The following is a 14,985-nucleotide window of genomic DNA, read 5'->3' on the forward strand; positions in this document are numbered from 1 at the left end:
TCATAGCAGTAAACAAAATATACCAAAATATATTGCACACTTGATTTTAAGACAAAAAAAATTCAGCGACGATAACAATACTCCCTAATGCAAAAATTTGAGCGAAGCTCTATATGTTTATAAAATATAATACATTTTTTATTATGATTATATAGGTACAAGGTTTATACTAAGAAGAGAACACTGTGAGTAGCATGGCTGGTACAATGTCTTGTGCAGGACACTGCAAACGGAGCGAAGTCTGGTGCGACTGCACCGTTAATTGGGAGATTGTGAGAGGCAGTGTGTAGGTGACGCGTGGGCACAATTCACGGCAAAGGCCGCACCAGACCTCCACTCATGCAGCGCTTTGTTTCCGTATGTCTGAGGTGCGCTACTCCAGCGCCATCTTGCAGCCATCGCCGCCGCAGAGCCCCTGGTCGGCACTACACTGTTCTTCTCACGCTGTCGTGATACCCTCCTCCTCCGCTTTCCCCCTCACGCTCTCTTCTCTATCGCTGTCTTTCATCACCCGCCCCGCTCCACATTCGTCGCTCTTTTATCTTTCGTTGTGCTTGTTCACTCGGTTACGAGGGACGCCAAGAGATGTCGACACTCACCACTGAAACAGGCACCTAAATGCTGCACTCTAAAACAAACCTATCATTCCTCCGATTACAGCAATCAAAAGTATGATGACACCTGCAAAGTATACCTCCACAGAATGAAAATTTATTTGAACTTAACATGCATTGTCATCAACCTCAGACAGCCTTTTATCTTTATCACTAATTAAATTTAATTTAATTCTAGGGTGTTATGCGCCGAAACCCCAATCCCATTGTGAGGCACGCCAGAGCAGGAGATTCCGGTTTGTTTTTCACTACCCGGGATTTTTTTTTTTATGTGCACCTAAATTTAAGCGCACAAGCATTTTTGCATTTTTGCCGCAGCCAGGATCGAACCCCCGTCCTCAAGCTCAGCAGTGCAACGTCATAGCCACTGGACTAACGCAACGGGTAGTCTTTTATCGCTGTCTATAGACAACACATAACCTTCCGTGCAGTCCAATATGTTCGGTATTAGGCATTTTTCGAAGCACTCTGCTACAATTGCAAACTGGATGGCGGCCCACACCAAGACTAACCGGTTTGCTATTTGTATGTCCTGCGATGAGTGCGAGTCTCTGGAGTGCCGAAAACACGTGATGCAACTCAGTTGGCACTAGATCAGCATGTCAAATAAATAACAACTTTTGAATAAGCTTTTGTAATTGAAAGCCTGAAGCAGCGCATTGTTGTCGCCATCTTCTGTAAAAGCTTGTTTTGCCGCCATCATGTGATGGCACTGGCACCGACGGTAGGCTGTTGCTAACGCTGCAAATGTGGTTTCTGGTTTGCATCCAACTGCAATGCACAGGAAATTTTCTAGTACATTTTCTTGCACAAGAAGGCACACACTAGAATCAGATAAACACGAGTAATTTTATTGCCAACTACCACTTTTGCTTTGAAATTTGTCAGAAAGCAGGCAGTTTTCTTTTTTCTTTGAGGTAACATGTCTTCAATGCATTCACTGCCCCCTGACAAAGCAGGCACTGCAGTCGTTGCCTCGATTGGATTTACCACTGGATCAGGAGGTATGTGCGTGCTCACCAGTCAAGTTTAAATTATATGGCGAGGGCAACTTTGGGAATTTAAATAAACGAAATTTTGGCCTGCAAGAATGTATGGGTGCCACCTTTAGTCAAGATCAAATTAATGACGCTTTGTACAAATGGCATGTATGTGACATTCTGAGAGAAATTGCTTACAGCAGAAGTGAATTTGGACCTTTCCTGTACCAGTTCAACACTTAAAAAACAAATTATTCTTTGACATATGGTGCTGAAAACTTGTACATATATGTAACGTTACGTGATTTCTTTTAATATGTAGTCTGTTATTGTCTGTAGTCTGAATTTTATGCACACTTCCTTTAAATAATTTTTTGAAAAGACTTTCGAAATATCAACTCCTTTAATTTCGCTGAACAGGGTACCAACGGCTTCTGTATGATTCAAGAAATGCAATAAGACCAAGTTTACTGCTCTGCCTTACCTAGAACAACAGTTGCAAGATGTCAAAGTTCAGTCATGATAAAAACTTTTTTTTTAGATTAAAATTCAATAGCTCACAACTTGTGTTCTAGGCAAGGCAGAAAATATAATAAGGTTGGTCTTACTGCATGTCTTGAATTATACAGAAGTCACTGACACCCTATTTAGTTAAATCTAAGGAACAGCTAGTTTGTAAAATCTTTGCGTAAGAAAAGAGAAGCTTGCATAAAATTTCAACCAACGGAGGTAAGTGAAAATGGACCTTATGTTTAAAATAAGCGCATAACATTACATATATGTACAAGTTTTCAGCCGTATATCTCAAAGAATAACAATATTAAAAATTTGTGGCTTAAGATTCACCTCCCCCCTTAATTTTTTAGTCTCTTTAGTGGAAACAAATTTATTAAAGATATCCTGTGATAGATATTGCAAACTCGAACGTCAGCTTGATTTTTTGAAGAGGTGGACATTGTATTTGCAAGACAAAATGCAGCATGATGTTGGCTAATTAACAAAACTTCATTATTGAACTTTGTAATTATTCACTTGAGAACACGTCCCAGTTGGAAAATTGAAGCTGAGCAGTAATGAACATCCTTTAGTAGATGTCCTGTGATTATGACCAAGAAATAATAAATCCATATTGTATTGTATTGTATTGGGTTTTATGGCGCATAAGCAACTGAGGCTATCATGCGCCAAACACATGGTATAATTTATTTCTAAAATTGGGTATCCTCAGCGAAAGTCCTTGTCCGGACAAGGACTCTGAGGAGCCCAACAGACCAAATGAAGACCTCAGCCTTCTTCTCAGGACTGAGAAAATGGGTGAGGTGCATCATAAGATGCGTGAAAAAACTAGGTAATAATTTTTAGAATTAGTAGTTCTGTGATATATTATATTTCATTTAGGATCGCTGCGTCTTTCAAAAAACTAAAAAGAGATGAAGTTCCTACAAGTGGGTTATCTCCTAAAAGCAGACTGGGATGAAAGGGAATGCATTCATTGTAAAATACAGTAAAATATCTTTTCCTTAGCCGTTCGAGTTGTGTGCACGAGAATAAAATGTGATTTACAGTGAGTTCATCTCCACATTTCTCACATAAGGGTTTCTCTTGTTTTGTCAGTAGAAAGTTATGTGTTAGGTGTGTGTGTCCGATGCGCAGGCGGCATAAAATTACTTCTATAAAACGTTCCTGATGCCTGCATGATCGCCATTCTCCTAGAATAGGTTTTACTAAATGTAGTTTGTTATTTTCTTCGCTATTCCATGTACACTGCCATTTTTCTTTCAGCTTGTTTTTCACTAACTTCATGCAATCTGTATAGGGTATATTTACAGTACTGACCTCCTTATAGCAGGCTTGAGCGGCGCACGCGTCAGCTCTCTCGTTGCCTCTAATTCCGTGATGGCTTGGTATCCAGCAGAGCTTAATTTCGTGTCCTTGTGTTTGAGTGGTTATTATGTTATGAATTATATTTCCTATTAAAGGTTCCCTTACGTTTCTGGCTTTCAGTGCTGTTATTGCACTCAGCGAGTCCGTGTATATAATGCTGTTTTGAATGTTCATCTCGACTATTTTTGATACAGCCACCGAAATGGCATGACATTCGGCTGAGAAAATTGACGTGCACTGAGGCAACCTGACTACCTTTTCCCATTTATCTTGCACTACAGCACTTCCGACGTAAAGTGATGTTTTAGAACCGTCAGTATAAAATGCTGTGTGTCCTTTGTACTTTTCGTCTAGCGCCAAAAATTCTTGTATTATATGTTCACGTGGAGTTTGCTTTTTATGGAAATGTGTCAGTGTGTAGTCACCTACACTGGGAAAGGTGTGCCAAGGTGGTAGTGGTTCGGGTCTCTGGGCAACGTCAGGCAGTGTGTCTAGAATACCTAATTCCTGGCAAATTTCTTCAAATCTGAGAATAAGGGGTCTCGTCGCATTCGGTTTGTTGTTAAAAAGCTGCTTAGACGGGCACTTCGTAACTATGGAGTAGCAGAGATGTTTTGGTAGTGAACGGGTTTTTAGGACATATGTGCATGTGAGCATGGCTCTTCTATCTGCGAGGGCTGGTTCGTTACATTCGACATATAGGCTATTTATGGGTGATGTCCTGTATGCCCCACTTGCAAGGCGCAGACCTGAGTTATGAACTGGATCTAATTGCTTCAGGTAGGACTGTCGAGCTGAGTTGTATACTATGCAACCATAATCGAGGCAAGAGCGAACTATACTGCGGTAGATGTGTAAAAGGCAGGTCCTATCAGCCCCCCAGCGTTTATGTGAAAGCACCTTTAATATGTTTAATGATTGGGAGGTTTTCTTCTTCAGGTTCTTTATGTGTGGCAAGAAGGTCAGTTTTCTGTCAAAAGTTATGCCCAGAAATTTGTGTTCATTTTTTACCGGCAATTCTGCTTCGTTCAGGTGTAGTATAGGATCTGTCTGTAGGCCACGTTTTAGTGAGAAAAGGATGGCCACTGTTTTCTGTGGGGAGAACCGGAAACCATTTTGGTCAGCCCACTTTGAAAGTTTATTTATTGTTAACTGCACTTGTCTTTCGCATGTTGCTATGTTTAAGGACGCGCAAGCTATCTGAAGATCGTCGACATAGATTGAATACATAATTGACCTTGGAATTATTTTACCGATTGAATTCATTTTAACAACAAAGAGGGTCGTGCTTAAAACACTCCCTTGGGGCACTCCATTTTCTTGAATGAAAATTCTCGACAGGGTTGAACCGAGGCGTACATGGAATGAACGGTTTGACAGGAAGTCTTTTAGGCAGTTCAGCATCCTGCCCCGAATACCAAGTTCAGCCAAATCGTGAAGAATTCCGTACCTCCAGGTTGTGTCATAAGCTTTCTCTAGATCGAAAAATACAGCAAGACATTGTTGTTTGTGTATAAAGGCTTCACGAATAGTATTTTCAAGACTAACCAGGTGGTCTGTTGTGGAGCATGCCTTTTTGAAACCGCACTGGTGGACATCGAGTAGCTCACGGGCTTCTAGCACAAAGGTTAATCTCATATTCACGATACTTTCAAAGGATTTTGCGAGGCAGCTGGTGAGCGCTATGGGCCTGTAACTACTGGGAGAGGTTGGTGGTTTTTCGGACTTTAAAAATGGAACGATGATGGCCTTCTTCCAGGCTTCGGGTAGTTTACCCGATACCCAAACCTTATTAAAAAAACTTAAGAGTGCCTCTACGGCAGGTTCAGAGAGGTGGGACAGCATTTGATAGTGTATTCCGTCAGGGCCGGGTGCAGTCTGTTTACCAGCGGATAAGACTGTGTTGATTTCTTGAACTGTGAATAATTTATTATATGGTTCATTTGTATATCCACTTGTAGGGAGTCTTTGTTTCTCGGCTCTGTTTTTGTACGTAAGAAATGATTCTGTGTAGTTTGATGAGCTGGTAACTGCCAAAAAATATTCACCTAAAATGTCTGCCTGTTCTTCGATATTTGTCTGTGCACCAGGGGCTGTTAGAAGGGGAAGTGTGAAAGGGGATTATTTACCATCTAGCTTACGTACCTTCTCCCACATTTCTTTTGATGTGGTTGAGCTATTTATGGAAGTCACGTAATTTTGCCACGAAGTCTTTTCGGTTCTACGGCGGATATATCGGGCTTGTGCTCTTGCCTTTTTAAAGTCTATGAAATTTTTCTGCGTGGGGTACCTTCGAAAGTTTCCCCATGCTTTGTTCTGTTTCTTTTTTGCTAACCTACATTCTTTTGTATACCAGGTTTTGTGGTTTTGTTTCACCACTCCAGAAGATTGAGGTATGGCCAGGAGCGCGGCAGAAATAATGCAGTTTGTGACAGTTTCGTTAAGTTCATGTATACCTAAATGATGTGGATCTATTTTTTCTAAGCTGGCACTTTCTCGAAACAGCGCCCAGTCGGCCAAATGGAGCATCCAACGTCGTGGTTTTGTAGGAATGATTTGCGGAGATGATGTTAGGTTGATAAAAACAGGTAAATGATCGCTACCATACGGGTTGTCCAAGACATCCCATTTAAAAGCATTAAAAACAGAAGGCGATGTAAGAGACAAATCTATGCAGCTCCATTTTCCGGAGCTTGGAGAGCAGTATGTGTGTTTGCCCCTGTTGAGCAGGCATATATTATTGCAGAGAATAAAATCTTCTAAAATACAGCCTCTAGTGTCCGTTTGTTCGCTTCCCCACAAATTGGAGTGAGCATTAAAATCGCCGACTAACAGATATGGCTCTGGTAATTGTTTTAAAAGGTCTTCTAAGTCATGGAGCGTTACTATCAGGTTTGGTTGGATATATACGGAGCATACTGTAATTGTTTTAAAGTGTACTACAGATACTGCAACGGCTTCAAGTGCAGTCTGAAGCTTGACTTCACGAGTAGCCACACTACTTTGAACAACTATGGCAGTACCTCCAGAGAGCCTATTTGCTTGCTCTCGGTCGTGACGAAAGACTTTGTATTTACTTAAAATATTTTTATGTTTTGATCCCAAGTTTGTCTCCTGGAGACACAAAACAACCGGGGAATATACAGCAAGGATATCTTTTATGTCGCCGTAGTTTTTTAATATGCCTCGACAGTTCCAGTGAATTAGGAACGCCATACCTAATGAATTTGACGAAAGTATTTCAAAAACCTATGCTACCGGTTTTGTGGGGCCCGTTATTGGAGTTTTTCCTCCCTTTTTGTGATCAAGGGAGTTGCGCCGCCGCTGCTGCGGAGGCGGGCTACTGCTTATATCCATCGCCTCCAGCGAGGTGATGGGTTTCCGCGGGGAACCCACGGGGGTACGGATTTGTGGCTTCTCCCTATGGGGGGAAGCCCTGCGGCCTACCGGCTCAGGGGCCAGCGAGCCTTTTCTCTGTGATAGTATGGCAGCCTTGGCTGCACCTGTCAGAGTTGTGGATGGCCCTGCCTGGGCAGTGGCCTGAAGTTGGAGTGGTGTGTCGCCACTCCCACTAACTTTGGTTGTGCCAGAGGCCGCCGTCAGGTGAACCTCCGGGATGTCAATGGTGCCGACACCGGAGTGCCGTTCGGGTGGGGGACGGGGCAGGCACACATCAACAATGGTGTACTGTGTGCCCACTGTCACCAGACGCCGCTCGGCCCCCCGGCGCACGGCGTCAACATATGACCTGGATGTCTCTTGACTGAACTTTTTCCTTGCCTCAGGGTAAGATATGTTTTCTCGTACTTTCAGATTGATTATTTGTTTTTCTTTTTTGAATACTTCACAGGTTCGTGAGTACGCTGCATGTGGACCGTTGCAATTTGCACACTTTGTTTCACTTGCTTGGCAGTTGTCAGTATTGTGTTCGGTTTCGGCGCATATCGCACAGGTCTCCTTGCCTCTACATGTGTTGCTGCCATGGCCATACCTTTGGCATTTGAAACATCTCCTAGGGTTAGGGATGTATGGGCGCACTGGGCACCTGATGAATGCAACCCGGACAGACTCGGGCAAGCGAGTGCTGCCGAATGTTAGCACGATGTGAGGTGTTGTTTTTTCTTCGCCATTGCGCTTTATATTTATGCGGCGCAGGGACGTTACTCCTTGGTCTCACAAATTCTCGAGGAGCTCATTTTCGTTTTCTGTCATTAGCAGCCGCTCAGAAATTACTCCCTGAACGCTGTTCAGGCTTCTGTGAGGTGTTACAGTAATGTTAAGGTCAGCAAGCTTCTTTTGTGCGATTAACGCATCACTCTGCTTTTTGGATTTGACTTCTACAAGCAGATCTCCTGAGGACAGTTTTTTTGCTTCATATTCTTCGCCTATGTTAGCTACTAGCCACTTTTGTAGTACAAACACTGATAGAGTGGCCACTGGAACCTTTTGCTCAACAGCGTGAACTACCAGGAACTGTGGAAAATTTTCTGCACATTTCTGAGTTGGAACTTTGATTCCTTCGGTGCGGTACCGTTTCCGGTTCCGATCATTTTTTTTTTAGAGGGGGAAATTGAGAATCCATGCGGCATGTATGGATTAAGGGTTCCTATTGTGTCACCTGTGTTTCACCCTTATAGACACAAGAAGGTCCCGGAGCCCCCCACCTGGCAAACAGACGGGGAGCCCGTCGGCCTGGGCTTGACCATGGCCCCGACCGCCACCGTTCATGGTTTCTACCCTTCACCTTACAACCTCTCGCCACGGTGCGGATTACAGCTTCGGTATGGGGGCTAAGGGTCCGTGGTGGCGCCAAGCACCATCACCTTGAGTCTCAAGGTGCCCTTGCGGGCTAATAAATCCATAAAATATGAGGCAAAATGTGTTGATGTTCCAGTTAACACTTACTGGCATTCCATAAACAGTGCCAAATATGCAATCACATTCTAGTTTATGCTTCTAAGCACTCCCTGTTTCTAAGTGCTAATTTCCAGCGATAATTTTTTTTCCAGGTATTAAAAATGTATAATTTTCTTAGCTTTTCTTGACATGCACTGTACACTTGTATTTTAAACGTAATGTTTTGTTGGGAGGCTAGTCTAGATCTGCACTATCTTTAACCAGGCTTCTTATGATGTTCAAAATTTCATTGCTGTTGGCTTTTAAGTAATCTTGTATGAAATAGCTGGCCACTATGATTACTGAACACATGTAGGTTATCACTCAGTTTTGGCTGAACATTCTCCTAAGAATTAATTCTGCACAAGTTTAAAAAAAAGAAAAACTAAAATGCCCTTACCCTGAAAACTTGGAGTCATGACTAATCAAGCTTGATCACTTCAACCTTGCTTGTGCAGTTGCCAGTAGCAATCTACATAATAAGGGTAAAAGACACAGACTTTAATTTATGCAAAGGAACAGCCTTTTAAAAAGAAATTCACAAATACACAAGTTGGATGAACAATTTCAGGCATTTAATTGATAATACAGATTATAGATCAACTTAATAGGCAATAAAAATAGTCTCTGTTAAACCATACATCTTTATGCAATGTACAGCATAGTACTTAGCGTTTACCTATGTCAAGGTTAACACTTCAATTGCGTCTGCATTCTTTATTTTGTTGTCAGTGCTCTTGCCATAACACTGTCTGCACGTATGAGTGACTACAAAGACGACTACAAGACTCCTCTAGGGGGCACTGAAAGGGCGTCATCAAACTTTTTCACAGGATTTTAGTAGGTTCCTTCATCACCATCCTTGATGTCAATGTTGAACAAGTTGATTCTGATTCCAATGCAAATGAAAGTGAATATACTATACGAAACATTTGAGAAAGTTATTTATTCGTCAGGTCCAAACAGAAACACGACATCTGAAGTTGTACAGCAGCACATTATTACATTATTAGCACAGTTAAGTGCTAGAAACAGTGGGACAGAAAAAAAGAGAACGGCTGTAATTGACCCCTTAATGAAGAACACTTCTCGACAGAAAGGGTGCCGCAATGCCTCGAGTTACACGGCTCTACGCTACTCGCACCCCTTCCTCGGTGGGCAGTCCCAAGATCGCGAAGCAGAGGCACTCGCCATAACCCTTACTGCAATCACTTGCATATAATGGTAACTACTACTAGGAAAATTTTCTACATGGTCAGTTGAGCAACAAACCCCAGTGACAACTCAAACATACTTACTGAGCCAGGTGTTAAATGCAGCAATTCTAAGAAATAGGAAATCTAGAGGTTGCTGCTTGTAGTTGTGAGAATACCTGCTCCCTGTGTTAAAAGGACTTCCAGAGGGCCTAGCTGGTGCATATTTGAAATGATTAAGGAGCAGAAAAGAAAAAAAAAAAGAACAAACATGGCACGAAAGAAAAAGTAGATGTGAGATCTCTTGCCTACTCTTCTTTTCATGCTGTGCTTATTTTCTTCTTATTACTATTTTTATTTCTTTTTGCACTTTTTAATCATGCTAAATATGCGTCCTGCATGTCCTTTTCCTTGGCTTCGATGCTCTTCTTTTCTTTTTCGAGCTCAGCTCCAAGGAGAAATCCATTTCATCTAGCCCAACTTGCAGATGTTCCCGGGTACACAATACAAGTCGACCAGGCCATGTAGAATGTGCCAGTTCTCGCCAAATCACCAAAGATAAGAACAGTACCGCTTGCTCTTTCTTTTGTGAGGGAGTCGACCATGGGAAGACTAAATGTGGATGACTCCTATATTCCAGGCACGAGCTCTCGCACCTGCTTTGAGCAACAAAGTTATGGTGTGCACAGCAGCAAATGTTTGTTTCCACCGACCCTTCTTATTGAACAGTATCGTTAAATCTCGAAGTGCCGCACCCAAATGTACTTGTCTGGCTGTCAACGCACACACCTGACCAATGCCTGTGACTACTTGTGAACATGAAAAACCTGTAGCCTGTTCTACCATCTACCCAAAAGTTGCTTGAACTAAAATTTTGCTATATCTTTTGCTTTCAAACGACAGGTGGTGCAAGAAGCTTACCAACTGTCGGTGTTAGCTGTGCTTCTTGTTGACCGACATGGTGGACCGGCACAAAAAGCTGGAGTTTATTTTTTAACAATGCAGAAATTCAAGAGCTTCTCATAAACCCCGATTCAAAAGACTTCGATTTTGATTATAAGGTGCCTTTGCAGAACAACAACAACGATGAAGAGGCCCTAATGCCTGAGGAACACCAATTATCCTAATAGATATTGTTAACCGGCATACGTCCTAGTTTGAGTTCCCAGATTTAAAAATTTGTCACATGTTTAACAATGTATTGCCGATAAATTGCATTTGAATTTAAAGCCTGGCAATCTGTTACTCAGAAAGTAAATGAATTTGTTGCACCTCTTCAGAGAGACACCTGGCACCAAAAGGGGCTCAAAGAACACGAAATGTGAATACCTGCTGAGTCACACCCAAAGGGGCACAATCAGGCAGGACCTGTGAGACGTTAAACATAAGCCTTGTCCCACCAGTGGGTGGTGGGTGTATTTTTGTAGGTGCCGCACCCTCGGCCACTTGGCCATCCTCTGGCCGTGAGGACGCTGTTCCTGTTGAAGAGAATGACAAGCAAACAAGAGAATGCAAAAATGAAAAGAAAGTAGAAGCTGCCTCAATTGTGTGCACACGAGCTACTTATGCATAAATGTCGTTCTGACAATGGTAACTTAGTGCAAAGCGACAAAAAACGAAGAGAGAAAAGAAAATATGGGCAAGAAAAAAAAAAGAAAGGCAGAAGAAGGGCGTTTGCTTTTGCCTTGTTTTTGTTCCCCCCACTATTTTGTTCGTTACTCTGTGTCTGTCCACAACTTTGCAATAATAAGTTACAACAGGATTCAAAACTGACTAGCGCAGCAGTCATCATCATCATCATCAGCCTGGTTACGCCTACTGCAGGGCAAAGGCCTCTCCCATACTTCTCCAACTACCCCGGTCATGTACTAATTGAGGCCATGTCGTCCCTGCAAAGTTCTTAATCTCATCCGCCCACCTAACCTTCTGCCGCCCCCTGCTATGCTTCCCTTCCCTTGGAATCCAGTCCGTAACCCTTAATGACCATCGGTTATCTTCTCTCATTACATGTCCTGCCCATGCCCATTTATTTTTCTTGATTTCAACTAAGATGTAATTAACTCGCGTTTGTTCCCTCACCCAATCTGCTCTTTTCTTATCTCTTAATGTTCTTCTTCCATTCTTCTTTCCATAGCTCATTGTGTCGTCCTCAATTTAAGTAGAACCCTATACGTAAGCCTCCAGGTTTCTGCCCCGTACGTGAGTACCGGTAGGACACAGCTGTTATACACTTTTCTCTTGAGGCATAATGGTAACCTTAAGTCCTTCAACAGTAAGTCCTTCTAAAGCACACAATTCTCACACCCCAATACCAACACTCCAAAAAAAAGGGGGAAAAGAACGGCCTGCCTATAATCTGCACAAATAACTGCACATTGCAGTGCTCTAACCTTTACAAATTAAAAAAAGCACAATTGTTCACACTACGCAAAAAGTCCGGAAGGAATCTAGCCTTTCTGTGCTGCTCTCTGTTGACGCATAGCGCAGCTTCATGACAATGCAGAGTGAATTTGTGCAGGAATTTCACCTTGGGGTACAACTTTGCAGTAATGTGAAAAGGAACTTGTAAACAAATCCTGTCTTAAAGTGCGAGTTCATGATAAGAAAAAGCAAGCGTGTACAGAACTTCACTGTTAGGTGTGGCTTCATGGCAATGCAAAACAAATTTGTACCAAATTTTGTCTTAGAGGGCCCCTTACCATGTTTGGACATTGCAAACAGGCAAGTGCGTAGATCACACAGTGGGAATTGTGCGTGCAAATTATAAACCAGCTTCACGACCTGAAAACAGCTGAAATTTGAAACAGAAGCACAAGCACCCCTTCCTCTAGAGGGAGCCCTGCTTCCAACAAGAGAGTCAAGGTTGCACGCATAAATTTGTCTACACAAAATGCACTGGTTGCAACACAACCGATTACGACACATTACCTTGGTAAACCATCTGCGCAGAGTGTGCAATACTGGGAGCGTGCCACGCAGGAAAAACAGCAAAACAAGAAAAAATAAGGAAGGAGGGAGACATTTCGGCTTCTCATATCTCCTGGTAATAACGAACCAATCTGAAAAGTTCTGGCAGCAAGATGCTCCCTAGATGGCACCTTACAACTTCCATTGTATAACTAAAATTTGTGATGAGGCCTATTGAGGGACCATTTAAGGTGCCGATTCATGGCAACGCGAAGTGTACGTGTAAACGAATTTTGCCCTGAAGTTCAGCTTTGCAGCAACAAAGAAACAAACAAATTTGGCCTAACGAAGCACTTTCACAGCAATATTTTTGCTGCCTTCATCACTTCAAAATACCTGTGTACTACCACACAGAAATGAAATGCAGACCGGACAATTTATCGTCATTATCATCGTCAGCCTATTTTATGTCCACTGCGGGACGAAGGCCTCTCCCTGTGATCTCTAATTACCCCTGCCCTGCACCAACTGATTCTAACTTGCGCCTGCAAATTTCTTAATTTCATCACCCAACCTAGCTTTCTGCCGTTCTCGACTGCACTTCCCTTCCCTTGGCACCCACTCTGTAAGTCTAATGGTCCATCGGCTATCCATCGTGCGAATTACATGGCTTGCACAGCTGCCTTTTTTTCTACTATTAAGGTGAATTAGAATATCGGCTATTCCTATTAGCTCTTTGACCCACCCCACTCCCTTCCCGTCTATTAACGTTACGCCTAACATTTTTCGTTCCATCACTCCTTGCACGATCCTTAACTTGTTCTTGAGCTTATCGTCAACCTCAATGTTTCTGCACCATATGTACACCTTTCTTTTCAATGATAGTGCTAAGCTCCCAGTCAGGATCTGGCGAGGCCTGCCGTATGCACTCCAACCCATTTCTATTCTTCTGTAAATTTCCTTCTCGTGATCAGGGTCCCCTGTAAGTAATTACCTAGATAAATGTATTTCTTCACAGACTCTAGAGGCTGACTGGCAATCCTGAACTCTTGTTGCCTTGCCAGGCTATTAAACATTACCTTTGTCTTCTGCATGCTAATTTTCAACTCCACTCTTACACTTTCTCTGTTAAGGTGCTCAATCATTTGCTGTAATTTGTCCCCAGTGTTGCTGAACAGGACAATGTCACCTGCTAACCAAAGGTTATCAGGTGACATTGAAGGTAACAATAGCAGGTGACATTAGAAGGTAACCGAAGGTACGGGGCAGAAACCTGGAGGCTTACGAAAAAGGTTCTACTTAAATTGAGGACGCAACGAGCTATGGAAAGAAGAATGATGGGTGTAATGTTAAGGGATAAGAAAAGAGCAGATTGGGTGAGGGAACAAACGTGAGTTAATGACATCTTAGTTAAAATCAAAAAAAAAGAAATGGGCATGGGCAGGACATGTAATGAGGAGGGAAGACAACCGATGGGCATTAAGGGTTACGGACTGGATTCCAAGGGAAGGGAAGCGTAGCAGGGGGTGGCAGAAAGTGAGGTGGGCGGACGAGATTAAGAAGTTTGCAGGGACAACATGGCCACAATTAGTACATGACCGGGGTAGTTGGAGAAGTATGGGGGAGGCATCTGCCTTGCAGTAAACGTAGCCAGGCTGATGATGATGATGAACCGAAGGTTGCTGAGATACTCGCTACTGATCCTCACTCCTAAGCCTTGCCAGTTTAATAGCTTGAATACCTTTTCCAAGCATAAAGTGAATAGCATTGAAGAGATTGGGTCTCTCTGCCTGACCCCTTTCTTGATAGGCAACTTTCTACTAGTGGGGAATCAAGGTAGCTGTGGAATCTTTATAGATATTTCCGAAGATATTCAGGTATGCTTCCTGTACTCCTTGATTACATGATGCCTCTATGACTGCTGGTATCTCTACTGAGTCAATTGCCTTTTGATGATCTATGAAAGCCATATAGAGAGGTTCATCGTACTGTGCAGATTTCTCGATTACCTGATTGATGACATGGATGTGATCCATTATAGAACATCCCTTCCTGAAGCCCGCCTGTTCCCTAGGTTAACTAAAGTCCAGTGTTGCCCTTATTCTATTGGAGATTATTTTGGTAAATATTTTATATAATACTGGGAGTAGGCTAATGGGCCTGTAATTTTTCAGTTATTCAACGTCTCCCTTTTTGTGGATTATTATAATGTTTACATTCTTCCAGTTTTCTGGCACACTTGAAGTTGCGAGGGGATTGCATATAAAGAGCCACAGGCTTTTCAAGCACGACGTCTCCTCCATTTTTGACTAAATTGACTGTTATTCCATCTTTTCCTGCTGCTTTTCCCCGTTTCATGTCTTGCTAGCCCCTTCTAACTTCATCACTAGTTGTAGAAGGAGCCTCTGTAACCTGTTCATTAGTACTTCAAATGCAGGTATCGTGGCTGTTCCGTGTAGTATACAGATCAGTATAGAATTCTTCTACTGTTTTTACTATATCTTCGAAATT

The 14,985-nt window shown here is 42.6% G+C and overlaps 1 protein-coding gene across 3 annotated transcripts in view; it reads right to left on the minus strand.

Moving 5' to 3' along the window:
* LOC129385740 (uncharacterized) overlaps positions 1-14,985 on the minus strand; it is a 30,814-nt gene that overhangs the window by 2,722 nt on the left and 13,107 nt on the right. For 2 of the 3 annotated variants that reach the window (XR_008613269.2, XM_055072793.2), the window contains one exon: positions 10,956-11,045. Coding sequence is in view for 1 of the 3 variants with exons in the window: in XM_055072792.2 (XP_054928767.1) it covers positions 8,796-8,846; positions 10,897-11,045 (200 nt within the window). In the remaining 2 variants the exon portion in view is untranslated. Of the gene's footprint in view, positions 1-8,774; positions 8,847-10,896; positions 11,046-14,985 lie in introns of those variants that run through there. The other variant, XM_055072792.2, reaches the window with a different exon arrangement.

Source organism: Dermacentor andersoni, chromosome 7 (assembly GCF_023375885.2).
Source record: "Dermacentor andersoni chromosome 7, qqDerAnde1_hic_scaffold, whole genome shotgun sequence".
In the NCBI taxonomy this organism is placed as follows: Eukaryota; Metazoa; Arthropoda; class Arachnida; order Ixodida; family Ixodidae; genus Dermacentor; species Dermacentor andersoni.